Source organism: Phocoena sinus, chromosome 3 (genome assembly GCF_008692025.1).
Source record: "Phocoena sinus isolate mPhoSin1 chromosome 3, mPhoSin1.pri, whole genome shotgun sequence".
NCBI lineage: Eukaryota > Metazoa > Chordata > Mammalia > Artiodactyla > Phocoenidae > Phocoena > Phocoena sinus.
In genome coordinates this window covers 26824717-26839339 of record NC_045765.1, presented here as the reverse complement: position 1 = coordinate 26839339, position 14623 = coordinate 26824717, and the positions used below count along the sequence as shown (strand labels likewise).

The window sequence follows — 14623 nt, the reverse complement described above, 5'->3', positions numbered from 1 at the left end:
CTCAGAGAGCGAAGGTAATTTGCTCAAGGTCAGCCAGCTCAAATAAGCAGAATTGAGATTCAAACTCAAATCGGTCTGATCCCAGAACACTCTGCTACACAGCCTCCCTTATTGGGAGCTTTCAGAGTGAAATGAATTGAATTTGTCAGTTTTCGACTTTTAAATACCAAACTTCCCAAGCAGTCTAATTGCTACTCTTTGGACTAAGAAGAAATGACTATTAAAAGAAGCAGTGGGCAGGAGGGCAAGAGAACAGGGTTTTATTATCTCTGTTGGTAAAAGAAGAGACGTAATCCTGAAAAAAAAAAATAACATGAAATGGAAACTATCCTATACATTTGCAGTGGGCTTAGGTTGATGAAATTGCAAAGGAATGAAGAGAAGGTAAGGGATTAATGAGAAAAAACACTGAAGATTGTCTAGAAGGGAAAGAAAAGGTCAGAAGTCACTGAAGGCAGTTGGAAGTTGGCTCAGTTGAAGGCAGGGTACCTATGTATCTTGACATATGGAAAGACTCTAATGAAGCTCCAAAGTAACAACCAGAGATCTGTGTTCATGTTCCAGTCAGCCTGGGTGGGGTTTGGGTGAGGAGCAGGCTCTGGAGCCAGACTTCTGGGTTTGAATTCTTTTCCCTGACTTTCTGGCTGGGTGACCCTGGACAAATGACTTAACCTCTCTGGCTTCAGTTTCCTCATCTGAACAATGGCGATCATAACAGCGTCAATCTTGTTGTGAGAGGAAGTAAAATGTTTAGCGAGGTGCCAGGCATTTAGTAAGAACTCACAGAAAGTTAGCTATTGTTGTTATTACCATAAGCGTCACGCTCATATAATGCAAGAAATATGAGATTGTTAAGTCAGTAAAAAGGCTCGAAGAAACAAACGGGAAGGAAGTCGGGAGAGAAGTTCACCTGCAGCCAAGAAGTAAAGGGCAATTTTCTCTTGCCCACCGCTGAGCATCAGGAGGGGAAATGCCAGATGTGGGGAAAGGCTGGGTGGTGTGGGGGGCTCAAACCTAGCAAGACATTGAGGTCTGGATGGATTTAATGGAGCATGAGAAATTGTTTCTGTGAAATATATGCTCTGATGGAAGCTCTGGTGGCAGAGATTCTTCTGGTGAGCTCCAGAGGGCTGGGGGATCGGAGATTAGCCAACATACAGAAGAAGTGAGTCTGGGGCAGAGAGAGAAAGCAAGCTCTGGGTTATTCGTCTTTGGGTGCCAGTAGTCATGGAAAGCACATTGGGAGAGGAGGGAATTTTTAAATAAGCACATCTTCTTTTGTTATCTCATTCTCCCTCCCCAAACTGTGAATCTGTTTTCCATTCATTCATTACATTAAGAGACAAACCACAGTTAAGTTGAGTGCAGCAAAGATTAATAAGGTACTTATGAATGAGTGAGTGGTCATCTGCTTTTTCAGCCACCATTTATTTATCACTTTCTTGATGTCAGGGTCTGGTTAGGTCCTGGAGTCACAGGATGTTCCCAAATACAAGCCTTCATTTCTAGAGCTTTACTGTGTTGTGTCATGGCTCTCAGTCATCAGAATAACCCACATAAAATTCAGAAATCACAGATGTCCAGGATCTATCTCAGACCTACAGATTCTCCTGCAGTGGAATTAGGCGAGTGTATTTTTCCACCACGGCCTGTGTCACTTTTATGTTCACGTCAACCTTGAAAGACTGGTGAGAGAACCTTCCACAGTTTATAGATAAGGAAGTTGAAGCTCAGATAGGTTAGGATGATAAGTGAGGACACACAGCTGGCAAGGGCAGAGCTGGAACTCAGACACAGAGCTACTGAATTTATAATGCCAAGGGCCTTCCTCTTAGCCATGACCACTCTCCCAGGTATGCATTAAGTCTGTGCCTTAAGTCTGCGCCAGTAAAAGGATCTGAGGGTGTAGGTAAACATGCATGAAACCCTTGCCTACCCCAAAAAATGCTCAGAAAGCATCGGTAAGTCCTACCCAAGGTTCAGGGACTTGTATTTAAAGTGGACAGAACCCTATAAATGTTACAACCTGGCTCATTGTGGATTTCCTCCAAGGCGGATAATGCAGTGTCTACTGCACAAAGCTCTCCCATGCTACAGTTTCCATCACATAACCCCGGTCCCGGGCTCCAGAAACACTGCCTCCTTTTATTTGTCTCTGCAGCCTAGGGATGACAGTGGCTGCCTGCTGTTGCTAATCCCTAAGTTACCTTCTTTGGTGTCTCAGCTTTTTCATCACCTGTATAGCCAATTTCCTGCATCAAATCCCCTCCTTATTCCAAGTTAGATCCTGTTACACAGATAAGGAAACCAAGGTACATAGAAGTTAGGTAACTCAGCCAATATAATACAATAGTTCTTGACAGAGTTACTATTCTGAACCATAAGTTTCTGATTCCAGAGCTTAAGCTCTTAATCACTGACTTATATTTAAGGTGGTTAGTGAAGTTCCTGGTGCCCAAAGCCAGGTGGTGAGATGGCGATGGAGATACGAGGACGACAGTGGTTATGATGGTGATGGTGCTGATGTTGATGCTGACGGTAGTGGTGGCGGTGATCTTGGTGATCACCATGTTTGACAACTGTTGTATGTCCTTTGGGATAGGTGTGCAGATACAGTGTCCCGGTTGTCACACAGATGTCTCTGATTGTGTTACAGGCCTTCACCTACCACCACATCCAAGAAATCATGGTCCAGCTTCTTCGCACGGTGAACCGGACAGTCATCACAATGGAGCGGGATCACGTTCTGATTGTGAGTAGATCTTTTCCTCTTGTCAAGCATTTCAAACTGGGTCAAGGAATGAATTTTCTGGAATACCAGGTCTCGTCAAACACTCAGCACCAGTTGTTGCTTTGTTTTGGACTACATGGGTCAGATTTTTCCTATGTGGGCTGGGAGAACATGAGAGTTAACTCAAGTTGCTGAAATAAAATTAGATTTAGAACTTGTCTACCAGGATGAGTGTACCAGATGAGTTGAGCCTCTCTGAGCCTCAACTTCCTCATCTATGACTGGTGGAAGGTTCTCTCACCAGAGAGAAGCCTTTTGTAAGTAAGGCATGTCCAACCATGTCACTCCTTTGCTGAAACCCACTGGTGGATTTCCATCTCTGCTTGGCTTATCTCTCCCTCAGGTCTGAGGGCTTGTGCCCTCCTGTTAATCAGATCTTGGCTTAGGTGCCATCTAATCAGAGAGGCTTCCCTGCCCTGACTGCCCTGTCTATAATACCCCACACCCCTCCATCCTCTTTCAATTTCTACACCCTACTCCTTCATGTTTCTTAGTACTTATCACCATATGAGTGAGATATATATCTATATCTATCTATATAGCTATATAATTTATATAGCTATATAGATAGATACAGATATAGATATTTATAGATTATACAGATATATAGATAGATATAGATATATTTTCCTTTATTTATTTGTTTATTGGCTGGCTCTCCTTGTAAGAATATGAGCTCCAGAATGAAAAGATTTTTGTTTTGTTCATTTGTATCTCCGGACGCTACAGCAGTGCCTGGCGTATAGTAAGTACTTGATAAATACTTGTTGAACAAATGAATGAAAGAATGAGTGACTGAATGAGTGAAAGAAAGAATGAAATGTACCAGGCAGGGACTGTAAAGTTTAATGAAGACAAGTAGTACTCAGCTTTGATTGACTGACACCATGTGGGATTAGCCATACAGCTGCTAGAACTCCCAACTTCTTGAGAGAAGCTAAAAATCCCCATACTTTATGTGAAATTTCCTGACGTTTAAGTGTTGGCAGCTAACTAAAAAATATTTATAAACATTTTATGATCCTCAAACAGCTGGATTCAGCTCTCAGCAAGCCAGTTTGGGATGTCTGCTTTAAACTGGTACGATATGAGCCGGTTTGGGGAAGTTGATGTCAATAACTATAGTCCTGCTTCACGGTTACAGAACTTAACATGCTGAGTGTTTATTCTGACAGTAGCTTGGCAAGGATTTGATCTCTAGAAGCCAAGTGTAACAATCTTCTTTATACCCATTTGCTTCTGCCTACTTATGTCAGTGCATGGTTCCTTACTGTATATTATGTACATTTAAAGGAGTGGTGACATCCTTAGAGGGCACCAGCAGTGCTGGGTACTCCTGCCTTACTGGTGCAGAGAGCCATGTAAATTATTCTCTGTTGTTTGTCTTACTGTCCTTCCACCTCAAAAGCATCACCATTTCTTATTCAGTTATAATCTTCCATATCTGCAGTTCCCATAATGCACCTTAGATAAACACTTTATGACCTCCCTAATCTTTATTCCTTCTCTTTGGAGCCAGACCTAAAGATGGTCGTCCATCCATTTGGCTCATTCCATCTATAGCAGGCTCTTAACTCTCTGTCTCTCCTTCAGAGCAGTGATTCTTTAAAACAGTGCCTGGATCATAGAAAGCACCAAATAACTGGTGTCTATTATTATTATTTTCCTTTCTCTCTGGTACAGTGTGTCTCTCTGTCCCTTTGTGTTATCGACATAGCCAGGTGAGCATAGTTTGGCCCTCTTTCACGCTGAGACTTTTATCTGATGCTCTGTCCTGGTTGCTTGCCCTTCCAGTGCACACTGCTCACAGCTGGCCTGTTCATCTTTGCCAGGAAACTCCCCTACTCTAGAATGTTCAGTGGCTCCCCACTGTCTACCAAATTAAGGCATAAATGCACTAGTCTGGCCATTCGTAGCTTCTGTGATCTGGCCATAACACGATCAGTCATCAGTGACTCTTGGGTTTGCTGCTGTAATTACAATGATAAGAGTGCTGAGTGGGGAGTACTAGAGGTATGTAGCAAGCACACCTCACTAGGAGCAGGGATGTGCCTGAACTAGAAGGAAGAAATAAACAGGTCTTTCCTAAGATTTGGCTTCATTTTCATAAAATGGGCCTTTCCAGCAATTCTTAGAATAGAACTAGCTCATCCAAATTAAAGAAAATGACGTTGGAAAGTAATTACTCAGAGGTCAGGGGTCCCTGTCTTAGCGCTGAAGGCCCCAATTTCATTTCAAATTGCAATCTGGCAAGGAGGAGAGATCCCCCTTCCAACCATCACTTTTAACTTTCCAGATACGATTTTTATTGGTTAGTTTCATTACTCTGGAATATTAAACAGTCAATATTTATGGCAAACACCAGACGTGTCTAGTTCTTCTGAAATCCCAAAAGGCCCGATTGGGTGTAGGGCTGGTTGTTCTCGTGTCATTATGTGGGATTAAATAGTGACTTTTTTTCTTATTTGTAGGAGTAGACATGTTGTGATAAAAGGTATTAAAATTACAGGTACCATAGGGGTAGGATGGGTTGATTCTTGTGTACAGCACACTGTGATTATCATTTGCTGGAAACGGCCCTTCCTGATCTTTTCTGTAGATCATTTGCCTGAACAATGAAGTGTCGGTGGTGACGAATGAGCAGAAGGAAAGTTTACAAAAACAGAAAGCAAAAAACTTTTTACATGGCTGCTGCCCTCTCTTCCTTTCTTAGCCGGAGTCTAATGTATCAGATAAATGTTTGTTTACTTAAACGACCAAGGATTTTTGACTGTGATGATGAGAAAGGCAGCATGGTTTGGTAAAGGACATTTTGGATAAGGGAGAGCTGGCGAAAGTTTCCACACTCCAGACCTTGGTTTCTTCTGTGTAATGAACTGTATCATTTTTGAGATCTTTGTCATGTATGGAAGTTTTCTAATTTGGCCAATGCCCATTCTCTTTCCCTGCCTCCCAAGGTCCTGAGTCAGGGACAGAAAATAGATTTCACTTTATGTGCCAACTCTGGTGGCTTCTCAATGGCTGCCTGTTGCACTGTGTTGAGAAAGATTCCGGAGCTACATCTTGGCTTGGTAGACAGAAGTGCTGAATTGATTAGTGATGTCTGTCATAAGGATGAGATTGGAAAACAGTGATGTATGCAAGATTCTTGCAAATATTATGTATTGACTGAAGTTATTGGTGTTTTTTTTGCCCAATCCAAACACTCTTGTAAAACCAATATTCCCTTTTACATATTCTTGGTTCCTTTAAGGAGGTAGTGGTGTCCGAGCAGACACATAATGGAAAAAGCCAGTAATCTGAGAGCTTGCATTTTTACCAGGGAACGGTTTCTATGTGCTCCAGTCATATTTTATCAAGTGTAAGATGCACCATGATTTTATGTTCACATTACAAAGAGAATATGCTACCAATTAAACTGCAACACAGTGGTTTATTATTGCACTGGTTGTACTCTTCAGAGATTGTTAAAAAATAAAAAAGTAAGTTTGATTGAAAATCCCTGTTGTGTGATGGAGCTCATCTGAGTCCTCACAGGTAAGTGTCATCCTCTTCCGTTGTTCAGGAGAATAGACTGACTGAGCTTCAAAGGATGGAAGCATCCTGGCCGAAGTCACACGGCTAGTAGTAAGATGGGCTGTGAACCCAGGGACGTCTGATATCAGACCATGTGTACTTTGTGCTGTCCCACAGGTCTCAGAGTGTGGGGGGGAAACGTCCAAGCTTGTTTGCACAGGTGAGGGGGTTTGTCAGGGAACCCCTCCCTGGCCAATGAGTCCTGCTGCTGTCTGCTCTAGAGAAGGCCATCCCCTGCCTCTGGCCTCCCTGGTGCTGGGGATGGACAGTCCCACAGGCAGAATCAGGGACAGAAGTTCTTGGAAGGGAAACAAACTGGTAATTTTGCTGAAATTGGGATCTAGCTTTTATTTCAGGTAGTTCGAATAAGCCTCTGGGTGATACATTTTGGGCCTAATTACCCCAGTTTTCACAGAGGAGTCTATTGAGTGATTAAGTAAAAGTAGTTGGCACGAGGCCAGCTCCAGAATTTCAGAGCCATTTATTCGAAAAGGAAAGAAACACGTGGGAATCACCCCACCCTCCATTGCTTCACCTCATAATAGCACTGAAGACTCCAGAAAATGCCTGAGTCATCAGAGAGCCAGGGTTTCAAAGCTCTGACTTCACTTCCCAAATGACAGATAGCCCACCTGCATGACCACTCTGTCACAGTGAGCCCAAAGACTCAGGAGGCCTCTGCAGGGGCCACCGCGACACAGTGCCAACTCCACCCACATCCAACCCCATCCCACGGAGAGCACGTGTGAGGACAGTCTAGGACACGAGCAGGTGGGGTGTTCCCAGCCAGAAGTGGTCGGTTGACGCCTGACCTTCACTGCGTGACTCAACACCTTGTTCAGAAGACAGTGTTTATACTAAAGCTATCACTTATTGAGCAGATATCCTGCTCTCAGGCAGAAGGCTAAGTACGATGTGTGTTTGACATCACTTAACCTGCATCAGGTACTCGTGTTTTACATATGAGATAACAAGCACAGGAAGGTTATGTAACTTGCCTATAATCACACAGCTTGTTCGTGGAAGAGCTGGCATTTGAGCCCAAGCAGTGCCGTTGCTAGAGTCCCTGTTTGTAAGTAGCATATCGTGCACTCCTGCACTATTACTACCTGAAATTACTATTTAGGCATCAAGTATTTTCAAGATAATAATGAGCACCTTAAACCCAGCTATCGCCCTGCCTAGACTGTGGAATCTAATGGGGTGGCCTGTATAGTAACTTTCAGAAACCTTAAGATGGCGTAGAAGTTTGGTGGTTTTATGATGGCAGTGGTATCTTTAGGATCAAGCTCCTCAGTTCTGGTAACTGAACCATAACAACCCTTAAAATCTGAAGAACTCTCTCCTTGAATGCTGGTGCTTATGAAATAGCAGGTTTTACAGAATGCGACACAGCTAGAGTGGAGACATGGAGATTCTAAAGGGCTCTGGAAGGAGAGGTAGTCTCCTCCTTCCACATCCAGCTCATCTCCGGGTTCTGTTTGTTCTAGGTCTAAAGGTCTCTATCCAGGCGCTTCTCATTACCATCGATGCCACTAGCCTGTGTCTGGCCATGACCACCTCTCACTGGTGCCCTGCTACGTCTTCTGATAAGACCCACTGCCTCCGCTCTCGTCCCTTTCTAATTCTTCACACTGTGGCCAACACGGTCTTTTAAAGTAGCACTTTCTTGGAGATAAAGCATCAGTGGCCCCACAGTGGCCAAGGATGAAGGCCCAGCTGCTCACCGTGGCTTTCAGGGCACCCAGTCTAGGCCTGCATCTTCTCCTAATGCCCCTTACCTCCCACACTTGTGCCAACTCAAGGGAACGGCTCTCTTGGTCCCAGAATGCTCTTTTTCCCCTCTGCGTCCCCCTGCACACCATTCCCTCTGTCTAGAACATACCCCTCCTAACTTTCCTTCCAAGACCTTCCACCTTGCAGACTCCGCTTCCTCCTTCATGTCTTGACGCACATTCCACTCCGCCAAGTTGGGATCCCTCTGCTCTCTTCAACCTTGTGTACTCATCATACTGTCATGAGAACATCCTTCCTAGCAACTGCAGAACAATGCCTGTCTTCATCACTCCTGCGTTTCTAAGGACACAGTGGTTCCCTGGCATGCAGGATGATCTCAGTGAATACCTGCTGACGGAATGAAAGATTTCTGCTGTCTGTTTTATTTGCATACAACCCATCATTCTTTTCCTTAACATGTTAAGTGGTACTTGCATTACCCTTATACAAGTGTTACTGTTATTACCCTTGTGATATGATTAAGCTAGGAGAATAAGGGAGGAGAAGAAGTGTTATTGAATACCCAGACCAAATGGAAAGGAATGGGGGGAGAATGTATTCATACCCTTCAGAGGATGCCTATGTCAATAATAATGTCAGTTAACATTTCCAGAGTGTTCGTTGTGTGGCGGAGATGGTACTTTGGGGATATGATCACCTTTAATCTGTGAGGTTGACAAATATTATGATCCCCTCTCAAAGAGGAAACAGTAGTCAGAGGGCTTAAGTTCCTTGTCCAGCATCACACACCTGGGAAGGAGAAAGCTAGAGTCCATACCCAAATCTACAGAGTTTGAAGCTGACATCTTAAGCATTTCACTATACATATCTGGGAAATTGTTTTCCTGAGATGAAATTAATTAGAGAAAATTCCTGAGAGAGAGAGAGAGAAGAGTAAATATGTGTGTATGTTGTGTATTAGAGGGGGATCAGGTTAGGAGAGAAAATAAACATTATACAGGAGACCTGAAATTCCAGTTGGTAACCGAAAGATGGCATAATGAGCTTGGAGTAGCTTCGTTGCTGCTTGATATGGTCATGTGGATGGTGCTTATAGCCAGTGAGTCGGGAAGCTGTCCATCGGCCCAGGGCATGGCATGTAGCAGGTGCTTATCCAAGCTACAGGAGTGAGTGGAAAGAACAGAACTAATTGAAAGCACAAATCACTGTTTAGCTTTAAAAGATTCTGATTTTAAAAATAAGATGAGAAAAGATTTATTTCATGCTAGGCTTTCCCTTAAGGATCTTTCTTTTTAAATATAAAATTCCTGAATACTTTACTAGCCCTGTGTGGTAGCGTTCTTTTAGAGAAAGCAAAGTTTGAGAGCTGGAGCATAAAAAAGCCAGCTTCATCTCCAGACCTTCCTTTTGTTCCATGATGAGTCACAGAGATGGGAATTATGAAGTTCCTAAATTTTTTAAAATAGCCACTGCGTTCTCCCTAGTCCACCTAATCGAGCAGACCTCTGCCACGAGGAAAGAGAGCGCTCCTAGATAATAAACATGATGCTGCTGTGACAGTTTCACACGTGGCTCAGTAACGTGTGCCTTGTGGTTCTTCAGAGGAGGTGAGCTCAGACTCCAGAGAAGCTGGGGCCTCCACTGGCCACCCAGGGGCTGCTGTTGTTAGCACCCAGAGAGGGAGAGGCAGAGACGGAGTTTGGGTATCATACAGTTAGTACTAGGAGATGCATGACCAGTGCGTCATATCCTAATGAAATTGCCTCCAAATAGCTCAGTGCCTTTTGGCTTCTGTTAGTGGAGCTGGACAGATCTGACTTTGAACAAGTAACTTTAGTGTGTCTTAAAGGTTAGACTCCATTGTATCTTCTGTCCTGTTTCCTGGTGCTAGAAGAGATGCCAGTCTTTTCTTGTCCTTGGTGAACTTCGGAAACTTTATTTATTTAGTTTTAACATCTTTATTGGAGTATAATTGCTTTACAATGGTGTGTTAGTTTCTGCTGTATAACAAAGTGAATCAGCTATACATATACATATGTCCCCATATCCCCTCCCTCTTGGCGTCTGTCTCCCATTTGGGCATTGATGAGAACCCTCACTCCCAGCATTTCTTTCTAAGGGCTATGGGGGTTGGGGCACAAGTTATGGAGTTTGAAAGGATTTTACTGGCTGGGAACTGGTCCTCTTTTTCTCAAGGGGTGAGGTGACCTTATTCCATAGCTAGGAAGTCTACTTCACAGTTCTGCTCCTCAGTTTCCATGTCTGTAAAATGGGGCTAGTAATGGTTATTACTTGTCAGTTCCATGGTGAGGACTGGGTAAAAACCCATGTGTAAGGCTCGCAGCACGGAGTTTAACACAGAGCAGACCCTCGGTAAATAAGAGCCATTATTTTCCCCCTTCAGCGCTACAGTCTTCTCCCTACTTTGACACAAGTGTTATGAGTCAGATTACAAGTTATTTTATGGCGTGACTTGGGATAGCACCTGGGTTTGTGCATTATTATTAAGCTGTTGCTACAGCTGGGCTGTAAATAAAGCCCCCCACCCCCGCCCCCCGAGATGAAACCAACCACCAGATGTCTGCCACAAAGGCTTGAATCCCAGACAGGAAGGAGAAATCCCATCCAGAGGCTCCTTCCCTGGGAATGCGGAGGGAATGGAGCTGCCCACAGAGAAAAAACCCTGTTAGAACAACGGCGAATGAAACAGGCTTCCCTGCAGGTCTCCGTCCCTGTCATCCGTGCCAGGGCACTGGCCTTCTCAGTGACTCAAGGGATTCAATTCTGTCAAATGATCCTTCAAAATCAGAACCCACTTTTCTAGATTCATGCTACATTCATAAGTGATGCATTTATGTCGCCATTAAATATTTATGATAATTTTTTAATAACGTGAGGATATTCTAGGACTTAAATATGGAGACGGATTATAGAAATATAACAACAACAATAAGAAAGCCATCATGGGGCCCTGAAGGTCAAAGAGGGGAAGAAATGTGGCCCCTCACCAGAGGCTCTGGATCTCTTAGAGGTCAGACCCAGGGACCTTGTTCAGAAGCTAAAATAATGTTGGTATCGTCTGCTTAAAGGACACATGATTTGTACATTTCTGTAGTTTTACTCTTTCTAAAATGATTCGGCTTTCCTTTTAAAATCAGGAGAAAAAAAAACCCTCAAACACTATTTCTTTAAAAATAGGAATTAACGAGATAGTCAAACTTACTGAAGCATCTTCATGTATATAATTCCACTTTTCTTCTAACTAGCCTGTGAAGCCAGATGGTTTCATTCTGAAGACAGAGGTGGGGGGTGGAGGTGAAGGTACTTTTTCAAAACTGTGCAGGAAATCGGGGGCTGAAGTCGGACTCCTGGTCTTGTTCTGGTCTGTCTTTCCACCCTGGATTGTTTTTCCTCTTAATGTGTCCATCTCCATATTTTCTCCCAATTCGTTCAACAAGCATGTGAAGCATTTACAGCGTCTCAGGAAACGTGATCAACACTTCGAGGGCCCCAGGGATACAGATGACATTTCCTATCCCCCAGGACTTTTCTTCCTGGTGGAGGTGAGTGTGAGGGGTTGACAAAAGAAATGCCAGGATAATATAAGCAGCAGTCTGGTCAAAGCACCATGAGTACTTGGAGGACGATGGAGTGACTAATCCCATGGCAGGAGCGGGGAATGATCAGAAGAAGTTGCAGAGAAGAGTTGACATTTAAATTGCCACTTGCTGTCTGGCATCGGAGTGAAGAGCCCAAGCTCTCATGTTTGGCAGACCTTGCAAGAACTCCAGCCTTCACCATCTCATACTTGTGGACTTGGACAAATTACTTATCTCCCTCCAAGCCTTGATTATTCTTCTGGGAAATAGGGGTCATCATTAGCTACCTTATGGTAATTTTTTGAGGAAAATATAAGATAATGGAAGCAAAACATTTGATAATAGCCCATTGTAACTTCAAGAAATCGGAGCCTTTATTATCATGATTAGTAGTAATATGGCTACTATTCATTTATTCCCCCAAACAAAAATTATTTCCCATGGTAAATAGGTAATGGAACAGTGTCCCAGGTAGGGGGAACAGCGTGTGCTAAGCCACTGATACGTAATGTCCTCTGACGTTTTAGGAGGTGGCAGGGAGATGGTACAGGGGAAAGTGGAGTGGTAGGAAGTTAGGCTGCGTGTCCTAGGTTGGAGTTGGATTGCAAGGAACCTCGTTGCTATGGGAGAAATTTTATGCCCTGGATGGTGGTGGGCACAGTTAGAAAAACTTGGAGTGGCATGGCCAGATATACATCTTAGAGCGATCCCCAGGTAGCTGCGAGGAAGCTAGATCCAAGGGAGCTGGAAAACTGTAAGGAAAGTAGACTTTGAAGGCCAGTGCAGTGGTCCACACGGAACAGACAAGGGCTCATAATGTTGAAGTCTTTAATTAAACAAAGACTTCCTGGACTTAAGACTTTACAAGGAGAGGAAAGAAGTTCCCCATGACTCCCAGTACTCCCATGACATGTTACATAGAGTTGGGAAACAGGGAGAAAACTAGAAACAGCTATAATTCAAGACAGATAATCATCATAAGAGAATAACAAGGACAGCATTAAGAGGGTCAAAAGGAGGAGGGGCATGATATCCAGGTAGGTGAATCAGCAAAGGACATGTGCTCATTGTCAGAATCCCTCTCCCCCACCCTTCACTAGACTGTAGTAAGCTGGTACAGAGAAGGGAATCTATAACTGTTTATTAGGGAAAAAAAGTGGTTATGGGCTGAGGTTCATGTGAGAAGCTTCCTTGGAGCTCGTCGTCGTGTAGTAGTGGGGAAGAGTGAGGGGTCAGTTCCAGGAATTAAGATCAGGTCCGGGGTCTGAGTTTGCAAATGCTGATGCTCTGCATGGCTTTTTTTTTGCTCTCTTTGATCCCTAATTGCAGAAAGCATATTGTTTTTACCTTGAAACACACAAGCAAACGAAAAGCAATGACAAAAACACATGACTTCTCTTGTCCATCATGCATATGGGAGCTCTGCACGTGGGATTAGGTTCAGTGGGGCTTGGTGTGCTCAGGGCAAGAGCTATGTGAACCACTCTTGATTTCATCAGTTAAAATGACTCAGCCCGTTTGGCTCAGGAGGAAGAAGGCTTTTCTATCAGCATAACCAGGGTATCACAACATTGCATGTGCTACCTGGGGAACCAAGCCCAAGCATGGATGAGAGGTCACTGTGTGTGACTGAAGATTTAAGAAATATATGTTGAGGTTTTGCCAGGAGAAAAAATTATGGGTTTCATTAGAGTGAAATTTAATATACCATAGTTAGTTATGGACTCTGAGAATTCGTGAAAGCCGTTCATGATAATAAAGCTTTTATTTGGGGCTTTCCTGATGGCGCAGTGGTTAGGAATCTGCCTGCCAATGCAGCAGACACGGGTTTGAGCCCTGATCTGGGAAGATCCCACATGCTACGGAACAAGTAAGTCTGTGTGCCACAACTACTGAGCTTGCACTCTAGAGCCCGTGAGCCACAACTACTGAGCCCGTGTGCCTAGAGCCCATGCTCTGCAACAAGAGAAGCCACCGCAATAAGAAGCCCGCTTGCTGTAGCTAGAGAAAGCCCGTGCGTAGCAGCAAAGACCCAACGCGGCCAAAAAAAATTTTTTTTTTTTTTTTTTGCGGTACATGGGCCTCTCACCGCTGTGGCCTCTCCTGTTGCGGAGCACAGGCTCCGGACGCGCAGGCTCAGCGGCCTATGGCTCATGGGCCCAGCCGCTCCACGGCATGTGGAATCTTCCCAGACCGGGGCACGAACCCGTGTCCCCTGCATCAGCAGGCGGACTCTCAACCACTGCGCCACCAGGGAAGCCCCCAAAATTTTTTTAAAAAGGTAAATAAATAAAGCTTTTATTTGCTTTGAAGTAAATAATCCTTTGGTGTGATGCTTATTGTCTTTTCATTTTAATTGTGGTTTAAGCCAAGACAAAATGCTCTGCCCCAAATGCTTCTTTAGTGAGACAGACCCTGTCTCCTTTAAACTGCATTTTGTCTGAAATGGACTAGGTCACATGTAATAAGTTCTGGCATTTTAATGGAAACATTACAGCAAAAATAGTTAACGGTCTGCTTTAATTTCAAAACTAATTTTCTCTTTCATACGGTAAGGCAGTATCTTGGTAAAATGTGCAAAATGCATGGGGATTTAATTAAGTTCCGAAACAAGGTTAAACAATTTGTTCCGAAACAAGGTTAAGCTGGGCTGTCAATATTCAAGATAAATGGTGGGGGAAGATGGTAGTGGCTTGATGTTCCTGAGTCCTGAATGCCATGTGGACCACAGTGGAATTAGAAGAACTGGCCACATTAGCTGCTGAAGGCCCCAATCTGTGGAAGGCTAGATGCTCCTGGCAGCACAGATAGAGTCTGTACATAGATAAGGGAAAAAACGGGGAATCATTTCTTCCTGTCTCTCCACTGAATCCAATTCATTCTTTAATTTATCCCTGCAAAAAATATTTGAATCTCATTG

General features: G+C 43.8%; 1 protein-coding gene across 1 annotated transcript in view; it reads left to right on the top strand.

Annotated features, from left to right (window-relative positions):
• Window positions 1–14623, top strand: part of DOCK2 (dedicator of cytokinesis 2) — a 408621-nt gene that overhangs the window by 178233 nt on the left and 215765 nt on the right. Inside the window, exon 27 of the mRNA XM_032626471.1 lies at window positions 2657–2752. Coding sequence (XP_032482362.1) covers window positions 2657–2752 — 96 coding nt within the window. The remainder of the gene's footprint in view (window positions 1–2656; window positions 2753–14623) is intronic.